This window comes from Callionymus lyra, chromosome 12 (assembly GCF_982586985.1).
Source record: "Callionymus lyra chromosome 12, fCalLyr1.hap1.1, whole genome shotgun sequence".
Classification (NCBI taxonomy): domain Eukaryota; kingdom Metazoa; phylum Chordata; class Actinopteri; order Syngnathiformes; family Callionymidae; genus Callionymus; species Callionymus lyra.
In genome coordinates, this window is record NC_141829.1 from 19,222,909 (window position 1) to 19,237,482 (window position 14,574).

At 37.6% G+C, this 14,574-nt stretch overlaps 2 protein-coding genes across 3 annotated transcripts; both read left to right on the forward strand.

Moving 5' to 3' along the window:
- The first annotated feature begins 263 nt into the window (after positions 1–263).
- med4 (mediator complex subunit 4) lies at positions 264–3,545 on the forward strand. Of its 2 annotated transcripts, XR_015713175.1 has the most exons (8): positions 264–388; positions 458–524; positions 588–758; positions 1,390–1,447; positions 1,525–1,611; positions 1,683–1,814; positions 2,596–2,825; positions 3,105–3,545. XR_015713175.1 is itself a non-coding variant. In XM_087803951.1 (7 exons), the coding sequence occupies exons 1-7, from the start codon at positions 324–326 to the stop codon at positions 2,766–2,768; spliced, it is 753 nt and encodes a 250-aa protein (XP_087660077.1). In that variant the 5' UTR covers positions 264–323; the 3' UTR covers positions 2,769–3,545. The 2 variants fall into 2 exon arrangements, 1 of the variants encoding a protein (XP_087660077.1); XM_087803951.1 differs by having other exon boundaries at positions 2,596–3,545.
- Positions 3,546–4,665: 1,120 nt separating this feature from the next.
- On the forward strand, positions 4,666–14,574 carry sucla2 (succinate-CoA ligase ADP-forming subunit beta). Its single transcript, XM_087804419.1, has 11 exons — positions 4,666–4,751; positions 6,878–7,073; positions 8,229–8,328; positions 8,466–8,628; positions 8,859–8,987; positions 10,593–10,731; positions 10,827–10,988; positions 11,590–11,732; positions 11,893–12,013; positions 12,938–13,026; positions 13,866–14,574. The coding sequence occupies exons 1-11, from the start codon at positions 4,668–4,670 to the stop codon at positions 13,938–13,940; spliced, it is 1,401 nt and encodes a 466-aa protein (XP_087660545.1). The 5' UTR covers positions 4,666–4,667; the 3' UTR covers positions 13,941–14,574.

Genomic DNA, 14,574 nt, shown 5'->3' on the forward strand with positions numbered 1-14,574 from the left:
AAAATACTAGAAACTAGAAAAGTATTATATTGGGCAATGCATAGTGTGCAATTTTAGAAATCCATATCTATAATTATGTCAAAATAAAATAATATATCACAAAATAAAAATAAAAAAATATTTTAATTATCATTAGTAAAATAATAAAGAATATATAAGATGCCAATATCAATATTATTAGGCACCATTGAGAAAATAATGTCAATTGTATTCGTAGCGATTTACCAAACAGATGCACAGCGGGCGCATGCGCAGGATTCTGCGCGTCATTCTATGTATCGTGACATCACGTCCGCTCCTGCGCACATATCCCGAAAACAACAATGGCGGAAAAATCGACAAAAGAGCAGCTCATGTCTGTTTTAGACGATTTGGAAGTTTTGTCCAGGTAAGCATGTATTTTATTATTTAGGTTTGCTTCACGTTACGTAGTTTCTCACCATTATTTTTATTCCAGGGAGCTTATTGAGATGTTGGCGCTGTCCAAGAGCCAGAAACTGGCCCCGCAGGGAGATGACACCCAGGTGACACACATTTGCTAGTCTTGTGTTTTATAGATCAATAGTTGAACATGCGTTTGATTCAAGATCCTAGAGCTGCTGGTGCAGCGGGACCAGGAGTTCCAGGAGCTGATGGAAACGGCCCAGAAGCAAGGGAACGTGCACCGGGAGATGCAGGAGCTGGAGAAGGAGGTGGAGAAGAGAGACAGCGACATCCAACAGCTCCAGAAGCAGCTGAAGGAGGCTGAACACATCCTGGTCAGTTTGACTTCACAGAAGCTGCTGCAAAACACAAAGATGAATAAAACTGTTGTTACTTGTTAAGGAAAACACAGTTTCTAAAGGAGCAAAAATTGATTTTGAGAAAATAAATTGTATTTCACTAGGATTATACATTTTTAAGCAACAGTCTTCTCTGAATCATCCCGTAACACTTGAAGAACGATAACTTTTTGCGTTATTTTTCTTTGTTCAACAAGGCCATAGTTCTGCAATTAAGGTTCATATTAGGCGTGTCTGCAAGTATCTGACAACATGATATGTATCACAACATGAAGGCAACGATATATTTTGCGATACTGTAGGAACAACAATATATTTAGCATATAAAGTATTGCCTGTGTGATTTTGGCTTTGCAGAATTCACAAGCATCAGCTTTAAGAGCTGCTGGACTCGACTGTATCCTCTCGCCCACAGTCAACCTTAGGGAATTTCATTGTACCTTTAACTGTGGAGGGTGTAGTTGGCCTGAAGTTTAATGAATTTTAACCCAAAAATCACTAAAATGACCATTTTTATTAGAAAGTGATTACAGTATAAAGTGTTGTTGTAGATGATTTTCCTCTTTAAATCTATGGATGAAAAAAAAAATGTACATCTTTGTTCCAGGCCACTGCTGTCTACCAGGCTAAAGAGAAGCTTAAATCCATAGATAAAGCACGGAAAGGTCAGTCACCACACACACGCCTCTCTGCCTCACCACTTGCTTTCCCTTAAACTGAAGCTCATATCACCACTCAACAGGAAGCATCTCTTCAGAAGAAATCATCAAGTACGCTCACAGAATCAGTGCTAGCAATGCAGTGTGTGCACCACTCAACTGGGTCCCAGGTAAGAAGCAGTCTTGCGTGTACATTTGCTGGCATACATTTTGGACACTACAATATTTCTGTCTGTCTCAGGGGATCCACGGAGGCCATACCCTACCGATCTTGAAATGCGTAGTGGACTGCTGGGTCAAATGGCCAACCTCCCATCCAATGGTGTGAACGGACATTTGCCTGGAGACGCACTGGCAGCGGGAAGGTTACCAGGTACGTTACCTTGTCTGGATGCAATCCGGGCCCATATTTGTATTATGTTCCGAAGTCAAGTAATGGCTATCAGAAAGTCACAGTCTTAGTACATCACATCTGAATTAGTGGGTCCTGTTTTAGCATCAGTAGTGTCGATTAGTGGTGTATATTTGCAAGAATCTGGCAATACGATACATTGTAATACTTTAGTATTGTCCGAGTACTTGACTCTGGTGTTGCAGAATTTACAGATCACATGGCTCCTGACAGAGTTGTTACTGATTTAAATTGATTTGAAAACCAAAATAAGTCCAAACATAAGCTTTAAAAGCTGCTGGAGTCGACTGTATCCTCTCATCCTCAGTCACTACCGGTGATCACAGGGTGTCATTGTTCCTTTAGCTGCGGATGTTTTAATGACTGCTGGAAGTAAAATTGTAGAACAAAAGTTCACAAATGTTGTGAATATTTGCATGTTAATTGTAAATAAAAAAAATATTTAATACAGATTAGAATAAACCATTAAACATGTAAACCATAAAATAACTATGATAAAAATAAAAGCTCTTTTTTTAATATCGGTAAAATGCTGTTCAATATTGATACTGCACCGTGGAAAAGAATAGCAATATTCAAGTTTGTTGCTCTTTTTCCATACGGCCCTTGTGTCCATGTATGTGTTCACACTATAACAAGGGTTTAGCAAAAACGGCAGTTGTGAAATCTCATGCCAGACAATTTTCCTTGCACTGTGGTTCAGGTTCTAAAGACAATTTTTTTTTCCCCTGTGTTCCATCAGATGTCCTAACGCCACATTACACGTGGCAGTCAACGGACGTCTCTATTGGAATGCTGCCTCCCCACCACGGCAACGACTTCAACCTGGATCCTCCCGGCCACAACAAGGAGAATGAAGACGATGTGGAGGCCATGTCGACGGATTCCTCGAGCAGCAGCAGCGACTCTGACTGAGAGCAGAGCGTTTGTATGTCAAAATATTCTGCGAGAGACTGAGGCGTGAACTTCAAGGTGATCCAGCATCCACGAGAAACAAACTTGTGTGAGTGGTGGAGGCTATATGGTTACACACAGTTGATATTTATACAAATTTTTATTTTCGTATTGCTGACATATCCGTAATGGTCCATTTGTATAGTTTCATATAAGATGAAAGCAGATAAGAGGCATTACATTAAAGATTTGTTTGTATGTCTACGTTCTCTGTAAAATAAGTTTAAGATTGTGTATATAATTCAAATGTATGATGTCTTTGTTTATTACCAGTAAAATGTCACTTCCTTGCTGTAGACGGAGAAAGAATAAAGCCATGGATAAACCGAGGATTTGCCACCAAAGTGTAAGAAATAAGGAATACTATGATGAGTTAGTTGATTGTACAGCCAGCTCTTCTAGAATTATTCTCTATCAAAATGTTTTTTTTGTCGAGGAGAAACGGTTTGCTTCCGGAATCTACATCTTATGCTACATAAAAGTAATCACCCCTGCAGACAGTTTGTATAAACAGTATGAAAAACACATGTTAAAGATGAACCTGTACATCAGTGTGTGAGGAATGTTAGTTCTTGACACATTTCCTAAACAAAGGTGCTTCATGGAGGGTTTTCTTAGACTGACTCCACACAACAGGTGAGATCTGCTCCGTAGCAGCCTGATCATTTGTTGTGCAACAGATTTAAACGTTGTTCGTCTTCCACATTTTTACCATGTAAATAAATGGAGTTTGAGTAACTGTGTGTTTATTTGAAGGAGTGGACGCAACGATTTTCCTCGTAGTGCATGAGAGGGATGAAAAGAGAGAATCAAACCGAACAAGTCATTTGACTTAATCATTTCTATCCACATTTTGTCTGTGCAATAAATGCATGGAAAACATAACAATGTATCTTAAAACATATGAATGCCACACAGAAGGGACCAACATGAACTAAAAACATGTCTCTGGCTGGTTTTGAACCATCGAGGCTGAAGCAGTATTTATTTTTTTAGTGTTCTGCTAGATGAGCGATGGGCATTTACAGTTCCTCAGGGGCCACGTTATGCATTGCGACTGTTGTGAGGTGCCGCCAAGCCAAAAGAAAGAAGGGATGAAAAAACAAAACCTAGGCAACAAGATGAGAAATTAGAAAAAAGATCAAGTGCAAGTCTACATTAAAAAAGGAAGTTGTATGCGTTATAAGTAAAGTGATTAAAATGGAACTGTTGACTCAACATAAGGACACAAGAAGAGAAATGCATAAACAAATAGCGAAAATGCACTTTGTTGCCAACGACATGCATGAAGATATTATTTGAATGTATTTATGTGTATTCTGTACTTTTTTAAGACGTGTATAAAATGTACGAGCAATCCCTTATTCTAGTTACACCATTTTTTCTTCTTATTTTCTGTAAAAATTCAATAAAACCTGAGTTAAAAAAAAAAGTTAGCTGTAAAGGTAAACTCGATAAAACAGGAAAACAATAATTTCGTTTTGCCTTATTAAATTTCCGTGGCCCCATGGGGCCCTTAAAAATATATATTTAAGACTTGGATTTGGTAGAAGTATGCATGAGGAGCCTATAAATATGTTTAAATAATAGTGTGCACACGAAATAGTTTGGATGCGTAAAAAATGTTTAAGGATTAATAAATACTTTAAAAAAAAACATTTCAGGTAAAGATGACAAAGATGATATTTCGGACGGATCTTTTAATATCATAAATAATCCTATCAATTCACCAGTGTTTGTTTAAAAAAATAAATTGTATAATACATATAATCAAAAATCTTCTGTCGCTTCTGTCAGACAGCGTTGACGATTCACTTCTAGTTGACTACGCATGCGCGTCAGTACCAGTAGAGAACAGCTATGGCGACCTCCCTGTTCTGCGGCCGCTTGACGGCTAGCTTAAGAAACTCTGGAGCCAGAAATACTCTCAGCTCGGCTTCCAAGGTCAGTGTGTTGCACATTGCATTCTGCAGATCCCCGTCTATAAGTAAAACCAATAACCCGAGTAGTTACCCGTCTTTAACCACTACAGTCCTTCCTAAAAACAACAGGGTCGTGTTGTGACATTAGCACACCATTGAGCTCCAGTCATATTGTTAGCTAACCTTTTTCTCACACTTAAGTCTTTCAAATATATGTTGTTTCTTAGAAGATATTGATATAAACGTGGTCGTGTCCTTTTGGTTTAATGTTGTCGTGTTTATTCGTGACAAATGAGGCAAACGAACCAGTGCTAGCGGACGTCCAGTGACCTCCAGTTGTGACAGGAGTTAGTAATAGTAGCAGCAACAGTGAGGGTCAGTGTCAGTCGACTGGACACACTTTAAACAATCCAACACACAAATATCAACCTCTCTGTCAATCTCTGCTATCATTACCAATAGTGCAGTGTCTTAATACCCATAGTCCTTTGCAAAAGAATACAATCACGGACAGTTTATGTTCTAACGTGTCAATCCGAGAAAATGTACACTTTTGAAACAAAACCTAAAGAAAACAATAATTTAATGTATGTAGTTTGTGCAAGTACTAAAGAATATGGAAGTTTTTCTGATAAGATGATCTGTTATTTGTTCTTGCAGGTTTCCCACCCATCATTAAAAAGTATTAAAAGGCACTCAAGTCGTGATTCTAAAAAATACTTTGCATTGAAATGTCTTCAATCAAAAAGTCTTAAAAATTGGACATGTAAAAGTAAGATGTTTAAGCTGGTGTTGAATCCCAAATGATGTGGCAACATTCATTTATTGTTTTAAAATGATTTGCACAAGTAATATTTAAAAAATAACAAAATAATCACGATGAGCATTTTTCAGTTTAATAAAAGGTCAAGTTTATTTAATCTTAAAGTAAACAATAAACATCCTAAATCTATGTAATTAATGTTCTTTTTTGTTTTGTTGCTGTTGATTGTGCAGTTGCTGGTCTTAGCTTTTAATTCAAATGGTTTTAACTTGCCTTAAGATGTAGGAATCCTGTCTTGATGACATCAGATTTAGTGAATAATTCATTAAAAGGGGGTCATTTACTCACATTGTTTTTACCTTTAATTTTCTGACCTCTATGGTTGTGGTATTTGGAATTAAAATAGCTAACATTGTGAGGAAAAAGAAAATATTAAGGCTACATGCAAGATTTTGGGTGTGTCAAGTCAGGCGCTTTAGATCACTTGTAATTCAGTATGTTTATTTACTTCCTTTTTCTTCTTCGTCCTTTGGCATTACTCATCTGAGGTTGCGACAGTATCTTCACTATTAAATGATTATATGCCTTGCCATTTTATAAAGCAGGTCTGTCAAACTAACTTTGGTCCAAAATAAACTGAAAGTCATTACTATATTTGCGTAAGTAAGTAAGTCATTTTTATTCAAGGAACGACAAGTCCAGGTTTTCCTTTATTTATAGTGCAAAGGTATAAAGAACTGTATTGCAAAAATAATGATGATATGAGAGATGATGTATGTATAATTGAGCATCTATCAGTGGTGGTAATGTTTAAATTATGTCTCCTACAACTTAACTTACTGTGATTTCTCAACTTAGTCTCCCTCTTTTTAATTTATGTATCTGTCGTCTTTCTCTCCAGGCAAGATTTAGTGGGGGTTGCAACTTGCAACAGAACAAAAATGCATTTATAACTTTACTTTCCAATGTTGACCATATCCCAAATCCACATGCAATTTTGGTTTGAAAAAATACGGACACAAAATTAAAAATAAATACAGCCTTATTTGGAATGTAACCATGTAAAACTTTATTGAAACATGTGAACATTTCCCATCTTTTTTTAATAATATATTAAAAAAAAACATGAAAATGAATGAATAAAAAGAATCACCTCTGACTTTTTGTAATTGTAAAGAACAATCAAAATCCTACCTTACAAATGACAAACACTGATTTACTTTTCTATGCTGTGGAAGGGCTGGGAATAATGATTTGTTTGGACTTTGGGTCAAAACTTAACAAATGTTTTACAAGTGATATTGATGATGATTTAACATTGCTAGCTATAATAAAATAGTTTGATGTCAATCATAATTGCTTCCTATGATTCTTTGTTTCTCCAGGTTCTAAGTGGATCCTCAGGTGTGTTTGGAAGTCATGTATCGCAGCTTCAGCCCCAATATCTGCAGCAGCAGCAGAGGAACCTGTCCCTACACGAGTACATGAGTATCGGTCTGCTGAAGGATGCGGGCATCGCGGTTCCTGCTGGCCTGGTAGCCAGCTCCTCCGACGAGGCCTACTCCGTAGCTAAGCAGATAGGTAAGATTTGTTTTTTATTAGTGGAATAGATCCATTTGTCCTGATCACTAAATGAGGAACACGCATAATTGTATTAATGGCCAACATTTAATCTCAAAAACATTGTATTGTAAACTAGATCAGTGCAACCCTAAAACATTTGAAATGACAAAGAAGTTAAAATTAGATTTTAGAAGTCGTGAAGTGGGGTCAGCAGCAAATGGGGATCTCAACAGCTGTGGCTAAACCCCCCTGCTTCAGTAGTGTCATGTTAACAGAGCAGACTGGCAGGTGTCACGTTTCTCAAACCATGGTGACGAGGTTCACTGTAGTATGACTTACTTTCACTTATTATTTTCTTCGTTTCTTGCATGTGTAGAGTGGGTAGAAGCTGCTATTGTTAATTAAGCTAAAGAAGACCAAATTGGGTTTAAATAATATGCAAACATCTTGTTGATGAAATAAAACAAAAATAGAAAACGTTTGCTGTGTCAGCTTGTTCAAGATATATTAAATTCTCAAAAAAACAAACATTTAAGGATGAAACTCATGTTAAACAATCACACAACTGGAGAGTTATTTGAGAAAGTTATGAGCTTTGATTCTTGACTCGACTAATGCACTCAAATTCATGAGGTCACAATTGTTTTGGCCTTTTTCTTGTCTATTAAAGGAAATTAAATGAAATGCTAAATTAATTTAGAAATGTATAAAGAGAACAAAAAAAAAATCTACATTTTTAAAAAAGGTTTTAGGCAATAAAACGTTTTTTTTTTTGGTTTGAGGTTAGAGTTTAGGTCGGAGTTATGAGTAACAAAGATTAATTGAACATTAAATTAAACAAAATAAAATGTAAATTAAAAAAAGAAAAGCTACTTAAATACTGTATACATGTTTTTTTTTTAAATGTAGGTATTTCTTATGGTTGAGGGTTAGGGCTATGGTTTGTGATTTGGTTAATTAAACATTGCATTTAATTTTAAATTATCAAAAAAATCAAAGAAGATGTTAAAATATAAAGGTAAAAACTCATACTCGTTAATTTAAATCACAATATTTCAACAAAGTTGAATAAATACTAGTAAATTAAATGAGACAGTAAATCTAAGTCAAGTGTTTTATAAATAAATTGGCTAAAATTAAATAGTTTTTCTCATTTGAATGTTTGTGTTTCAGGTTCTAAGGATCTAGTGGTAAAAGCTCAGGTGCTAGCCGGGGGCAGAGGGAAGGGGACATTTGAAGGTGGGCTGAAGGGAGGTGTGAGGATTGTGTATTCGTAAGTATATGCACACTATTTACATTGTTTTAAATGTTGATTTGTTTAGGCTTTTGATAATATTGCTGGTACAGTTTCTAATAGTGTTATATAAAATGTCTTATCTTGATCACGTGTATATTCTTCTAATTCCTCAGGCCAGAGGAAGCCCGGGATATTTCCTCCCAGATGATTGGTCGTAAGCTGTACACTAAGCAAACTGGGGAGGCGGGTCGTATCTGCAACCAGGTGTTCATCTGTGAGCGCAGGTATCCACGCAGAGAGTACTACTTCGCCATCACCATGGAGAGGTCATTCCAGGTGAGATTACCAGTCATTACATGTCATTCCATATTTGCCCATTTTTTCCGCATGATATGTGTGAATTTAAAGTATGATAACGTGACAGCTGTGCATGCTATGAAACGATACAAGATTAAATATTAAATATAAATCAATAATAATAATTTATTTGACGTGAAGATGTTGATTTGCTTCTGTGTCCTGGTCTGAGAATACTCAAGGTAGTGTCTCTTTTTCTATTGATCCAGGGCCCTGTGCTGATCGGCAGCTCACAAGGGGGGGTGAATATTGAAGATGTTGCAGCAGAGAACCCTGATGCCATCGTGAAAGAGCCCATCGACATCGTGGAGGGCATTAAGAAGGAGCAGGCTGTCAGGGTAAAATCAATGTTTTCTAGCTCACTATTCTATTAATATGAAATAAATGTTTTTTACATGAAAACGATAAATTAGATGTAGAAAACACAACAAAATCACTTGATTATTCACGTTAACACATGTTTCTCTTGTAACAAAGCTTGACCTACTTTTTAATGCTACAAATGCTCTGATATAGGAGGAGATGATTAAAGAGCTACCTGATTGGTCTGTTTGAATGAAACGGAACCTGGATATATTAACCTCCTTTTTGGATAAATTCCCCCCAGACACATTGGTGAAACGCACACAAATGACGGTCATGAAGTCAAAAACAGTTAAAAAGTGATCACAAGTATTGGAAAATACTAAACTAATAAACTCGAGCACGTTACGACTGCGCCGACGCGCGCCATTCATTCACGCATACACACACACACACACACACACACACACACACACACACACACACACACACCCGCACACCGAAATTATATCGTTCTCCACTGAGACGCGATAAAACAACAAACAATATAACCCGAATTCGAAAAGTTCTCCCAAACGATAAAGAATCCCCATAGTCCCGAACAATAAAAATGTGAGAAAGAGTCACAAAAAAGGTAGGCAGTGTAATAGAGTCTGATGAGATGCACAGAGTACAATGTCTAGCGTTTAGTTGAAGCAGTTCCTAGACTGGAGCAGAAATTGCTGGATAAATGGTTTGACTCAAATATGTGAAATAACACTGGCTGCCTATCTGCCTTTTTTAAGACTCAATAGATGACCATGCTTGTACGATGCTTCACCTGCATGTGGTATGTTGCAATACTCAGTCAGCATTATTACAGTGGTTTACATCACACAAGGGTTTAGAAGATACTCCCACTCTTTATTGCTGGAAAATTGGTATTGATTCCTCTGTGTATCCCAGTACATTTCAATGTTTTCATCTTTGTCTGCATGAATACTAAATTGTAGTTGGCTCTTTGAATGTACAAATTACCTTTCAAAAATGTAATCACACACACACCCTGCATAAAAAGCATCGTAGCCTATCTTGCCTTCTTGTTAAATGTCTAACAATCTAGATGAATATCAAATGACCCTCCTGGTCATAGGCCGGTTCCACCTTTTGTTGTGACAGCTAATCCACTTTTCATCAATCATTACCACTGATGTCATCGCTGTCATACATACCTCTTGTGTTCTGTCAAACAAATGGATTCAGGGTTTGTTTTTAACCACACATTTAATGTATCAATCACCTACTTCTAAAGCCATGTCTGCCATATTGACGAATAACGTAATAGAAAAATGTAGGCAGAATTGGGTAATTAAGAATAAGTTCATAACTTTTTCTTGTAAGATGTATTGTTTGATATGTGGTTCAAAATTATTTTGTCTTCATGTCCTTCTTTCATGACATCAAGATAATTTACTGAACAGCAACTGTATAACTATAATCTTATTAACACGCTTCAGAATAAGGTTATAATCCTACCAAAGAGAAAACTCTACAGCCCAGTACAACCCATAAGGGAGTTAGCAATATAAAGTTGATGAATAAATAATGAAGAAAGTATGAATGCATATAAAATTCTTCTAACACGAGTGCTGTTGTTTCAGTTGGCCGAGAAGATGGGCTTTCCTTCTGCACTTGTGGACGAGGCGGCAGAGAACATGATCAAACTGTACAATCTCTTCATGAAATACGACGCTTCCATGCTTGAAATCAACCCTATGGTGGAGGACGCTTCCGGCGTCGGTGAGACGCTCATTAATATCATCATCAGAGTTTCATGGTTGGAAAAAACGTTATATTCTGAAAAAATTAAAAACCATTTTCTTCCTCTTCTGCAGTCATGTGCATGGACGCCAAAATCAACTTTGACTCGAATGCTGTTTACCGCCAAAAGGAGGTGTTTGCTATGCAAGACTGGACTCAGGAGGACCCGAGAGACCGACAGGCAGCCAAGGCCGATCTTAACTACATCGGCTTGGACGGAACAATTGGCTGCCTCGGTCAGTGCTTACACGGAATCATGAGAATATACACTTAATAAAAACCTTTTTATATTGTGTTCAATAAGTAAAGGAACACTTATATTGTTAGAATTGTTACTGGGCTGCACAGAAAAAATATTATATGTGTATATATACTGTATATGTATATATGTATGTTCTTTTGTATTTATTATTACTGTCTTTGATAAAAGTAATATGGGCCTGTAACTCTTAATGCATTCAGACACTGTTTCGGTCAACTTTATAAAAAATATAAGCCTGCAAACTAGTGAATAAACTATATATTCCTTGATTTTCTGGAACTCCTGTTGTGTTATCAGTTTTATCTTGCCCTTTAAAGTATATACTTTATTGAATATTTTTTTGATTGTTTAAGCGCTTTGTGACCCTGGTCTAGAAAAGCGCTATACAAATAAAAATTACTTAATTACATGATTTTTAATAGAAACAATCCCAGTTCCCCCTGCTGACTCTGCGTTATCTAGAGCTGTATTTTTCATGTACTTTTGTTGTTTCATTACCTAAACTAGTTATGACTGACTAGTTATAAATGGAGATGCAAAGTAAGCTGGACTGACTTTTTTATTATTATGTTAAGTGAACGGAGCTGGTCTGGCAATGGCTACGATGGACATCATTAAGCTACATGGAGGAACACCCGCCAACTTCCTGGATGTTGGAGGCGGAGCCACGGCCCACCAGGTGACCGAGGCCTTCAAGCTCATCACATCTGACAGAAAGGTAAGGATTCTCGGCATGATTTTTTGATTCTGAATGGAAAAACAAATATTTGGAGGCAACTATGAATAAATGTGTTTTAAGTACAGTATCTTATTAAAATCTACTTTTATTATCACTAGTACCATATTTTTCATGTCAATAACTGCTTGGTCTTGTTAAGGTTCAAGCCATCTTGGTCAACATCTTCGGGGGCATCATGCGGTGTGATGTCATCGCCCAGGGCATCATCATGGCTGTGGGGATGTTGGACCTTAAGATTCCCATCGTGGTGCGGTTACAGGGTACGTAGTAACACCTTCAAATCCAGGAGCTTAACATCAAAGACCCAAGGGCGGAATTTAAAAAAACTTTGTCTTCTATTTGACTCAATTATTTATCAATCGAATGTGTGGTGTGCAATCTTTCCTCATTTATATCCCGGAATGAAAAATAAAATGGTTACTACTTCGCCGAATTTTGTTTAATGCCAAATATCGGTCACTCTTTTAAATGAACAACATTTATTTAAGAACATTTATTCAAACTCACCATTGTATACGAGTTGCCATTCCACTCAACAACCCTCTCAGTAATGGTGACCTGAAGAGTTCCCATAGTGCTTAGCCGCCCAGCTAAATATCACTGATCTTCTTCTCTCTCTGCGCTTGATGGATCTACTGACACCTTCAAGAAACATCTTAAGACATTTTATTTTTGCAGGCTTTTCCTTGATTTTCTGGAACTCCTGTGTTGTTCTCGGTGTTATCTTGACCTTTAAGGTATATATTTTATTGAGTATTGTTTTGATTGTTCAAGCGCTTTGTGACCCTGGTCTAAAAAAATAAATATAAATTACTTACTTACTTACTTACTAAATATAGCATCATGGGAGATCACTGTTTTGTTGTCACCATAAGTAAGGTGTGTGCGGTGATTGGTTCCTCCCACTGGTTGTGTTGAAGTTTATCTGCTGATTTAATTGTTAACCAATTTGAACAATGACAAGAAACTTTGCTGTTCCTGACTGCAACTTGCAACGATGTATAGAATCATGCTGTACCGTGTGTAAAAAAGCAGAACTGCAAAGGGTGTACTGCATTATGGTGGTTACTATAATGCACTCTTTTGTTACCATGAGAACAAAAGAAAAAATCCTCACAGATCCTCACAGATCCTTGACTGTGATACGCACATGTTCTTATGTCCACATCCATTGTTCTTCGCAGGAACCAGAGTGGACGACGCCAAAGCGCTGATCGCTGCCAGTCCGCTGAAGATCCTGGCCTGTGACGACCTGGACGAAGCTGCCAAAATGGTACGAACACACACTTGTACACACACACGGCTGTTACACTGTGTGACATCTCAACAGAGTCATGCATAGAAAACACCCCCTCAGGGTTCACTGACACGTTTCTCATTTTGGTTAAATAAGTGGAAATGGCAAGTAAACAGGAAGTGGCAGCGTGAAATGAAAAAAAGACCTCGGGGCGGATCAACTGAAGTGAACCTTGCTACACTGACTCATGAAAACTTTCGCATGATGCGTGAAAGAAAATTGTTTGGATGGTTTTGTTAAATTAACCAGGCCATGGTAATGCACATGATTCCCCCCTTAGGACTCTGAAGATCTTACGTTTAATGTCGGTAGTTTAGTTTAATTTAATTTGGTCAGTTTTAACGTCTCACTGCTGCCGTGTTTGTTGTAGTGGTTTGTATTGGTAAGAAGCTGACGATATGATAGGAATCATGATACAGGGGCAAGGATATGATGTATCTTGATACTGTAGTAACAAGGATATATTTATAGTATTGTCGAGTACCTGACTCGGGTGTTGCAGGATTTACAGACCACATGACTCTTGACGAAGTCGTAACTGATTTTATTTGTTTTTGGATCAAAACATCAGCTTTAAGAGCTGCTGGACTGTATCCTCTAGTCCTCAGTCAACGCCGGGATCTTGCAGGATTTCATTGTTCCTTTAGGAGGAAGTATATTTGCATGTTAATGTAGATGTAATGTAAATAAAAATGGCGTTTAGAGTCCAGTTCTATTAATACAATTACAATACTGTTATATGAGGTTAAGTAAATTTGATACACATACTTTGATTTAACATTTTTCCATCACGTTTTCCATGGTCTTCCCTATAGGTCGTCAGGCTTTCTGAAATCGTGTCTCTGGCCAAAGAGGCTCAAGTGGACATCACCTTCCAGCTGCCCATCTAAGAAATGTTACTCCTGCTTCAAACCTCCTCACCAAAAGAAAAAACACTTCCTCCGTCAGCTCGTCACTCCACTTTCTACTCATTTACATCAAGAATTCAGCGATGAGTCTCCCGGTCCTACTTTTGAAGCACCACCCGTGCCCCGTTCTCCTCCTCCTGCGGGCACGAAGCCAGGACTGGAATCACTTCATCACCACTTTAGCTACACTGGGACCCCCCTCCAAACCCCCTTTGTTTGTCTGTTGCCCTTGTTTAAATGCGCACAACCAATACCTAAAAATACTCCCTGTGATGTTTGATTTTATTTATTGGTTGCTCATGGGTAAGTGCTGCTGATGTTGACCCTCATCACATGACCTGTTCCCTCTGAATAAAACCTCCTCAATGAATGTTCTCAAACTCCTCTCTTGGGGGTCCAATCCAAAGCCGCAGGAGACAGAATCACATTTGGGATAGATGATGCTCCTGGAGAAGAGCCGACTTGAACTCCTCGTCTCTCAGCTCTCGGACCGCTGTTTCATTCATTTCCTTTTTTTTTTTCGTGAGTGAAAGTGTGCTGATTAATGTGCACGTTCTGTATCCGCTCTTCCACAAATGATTCATCTTGGATAATAATAAAGCAGGGTCATGAATAA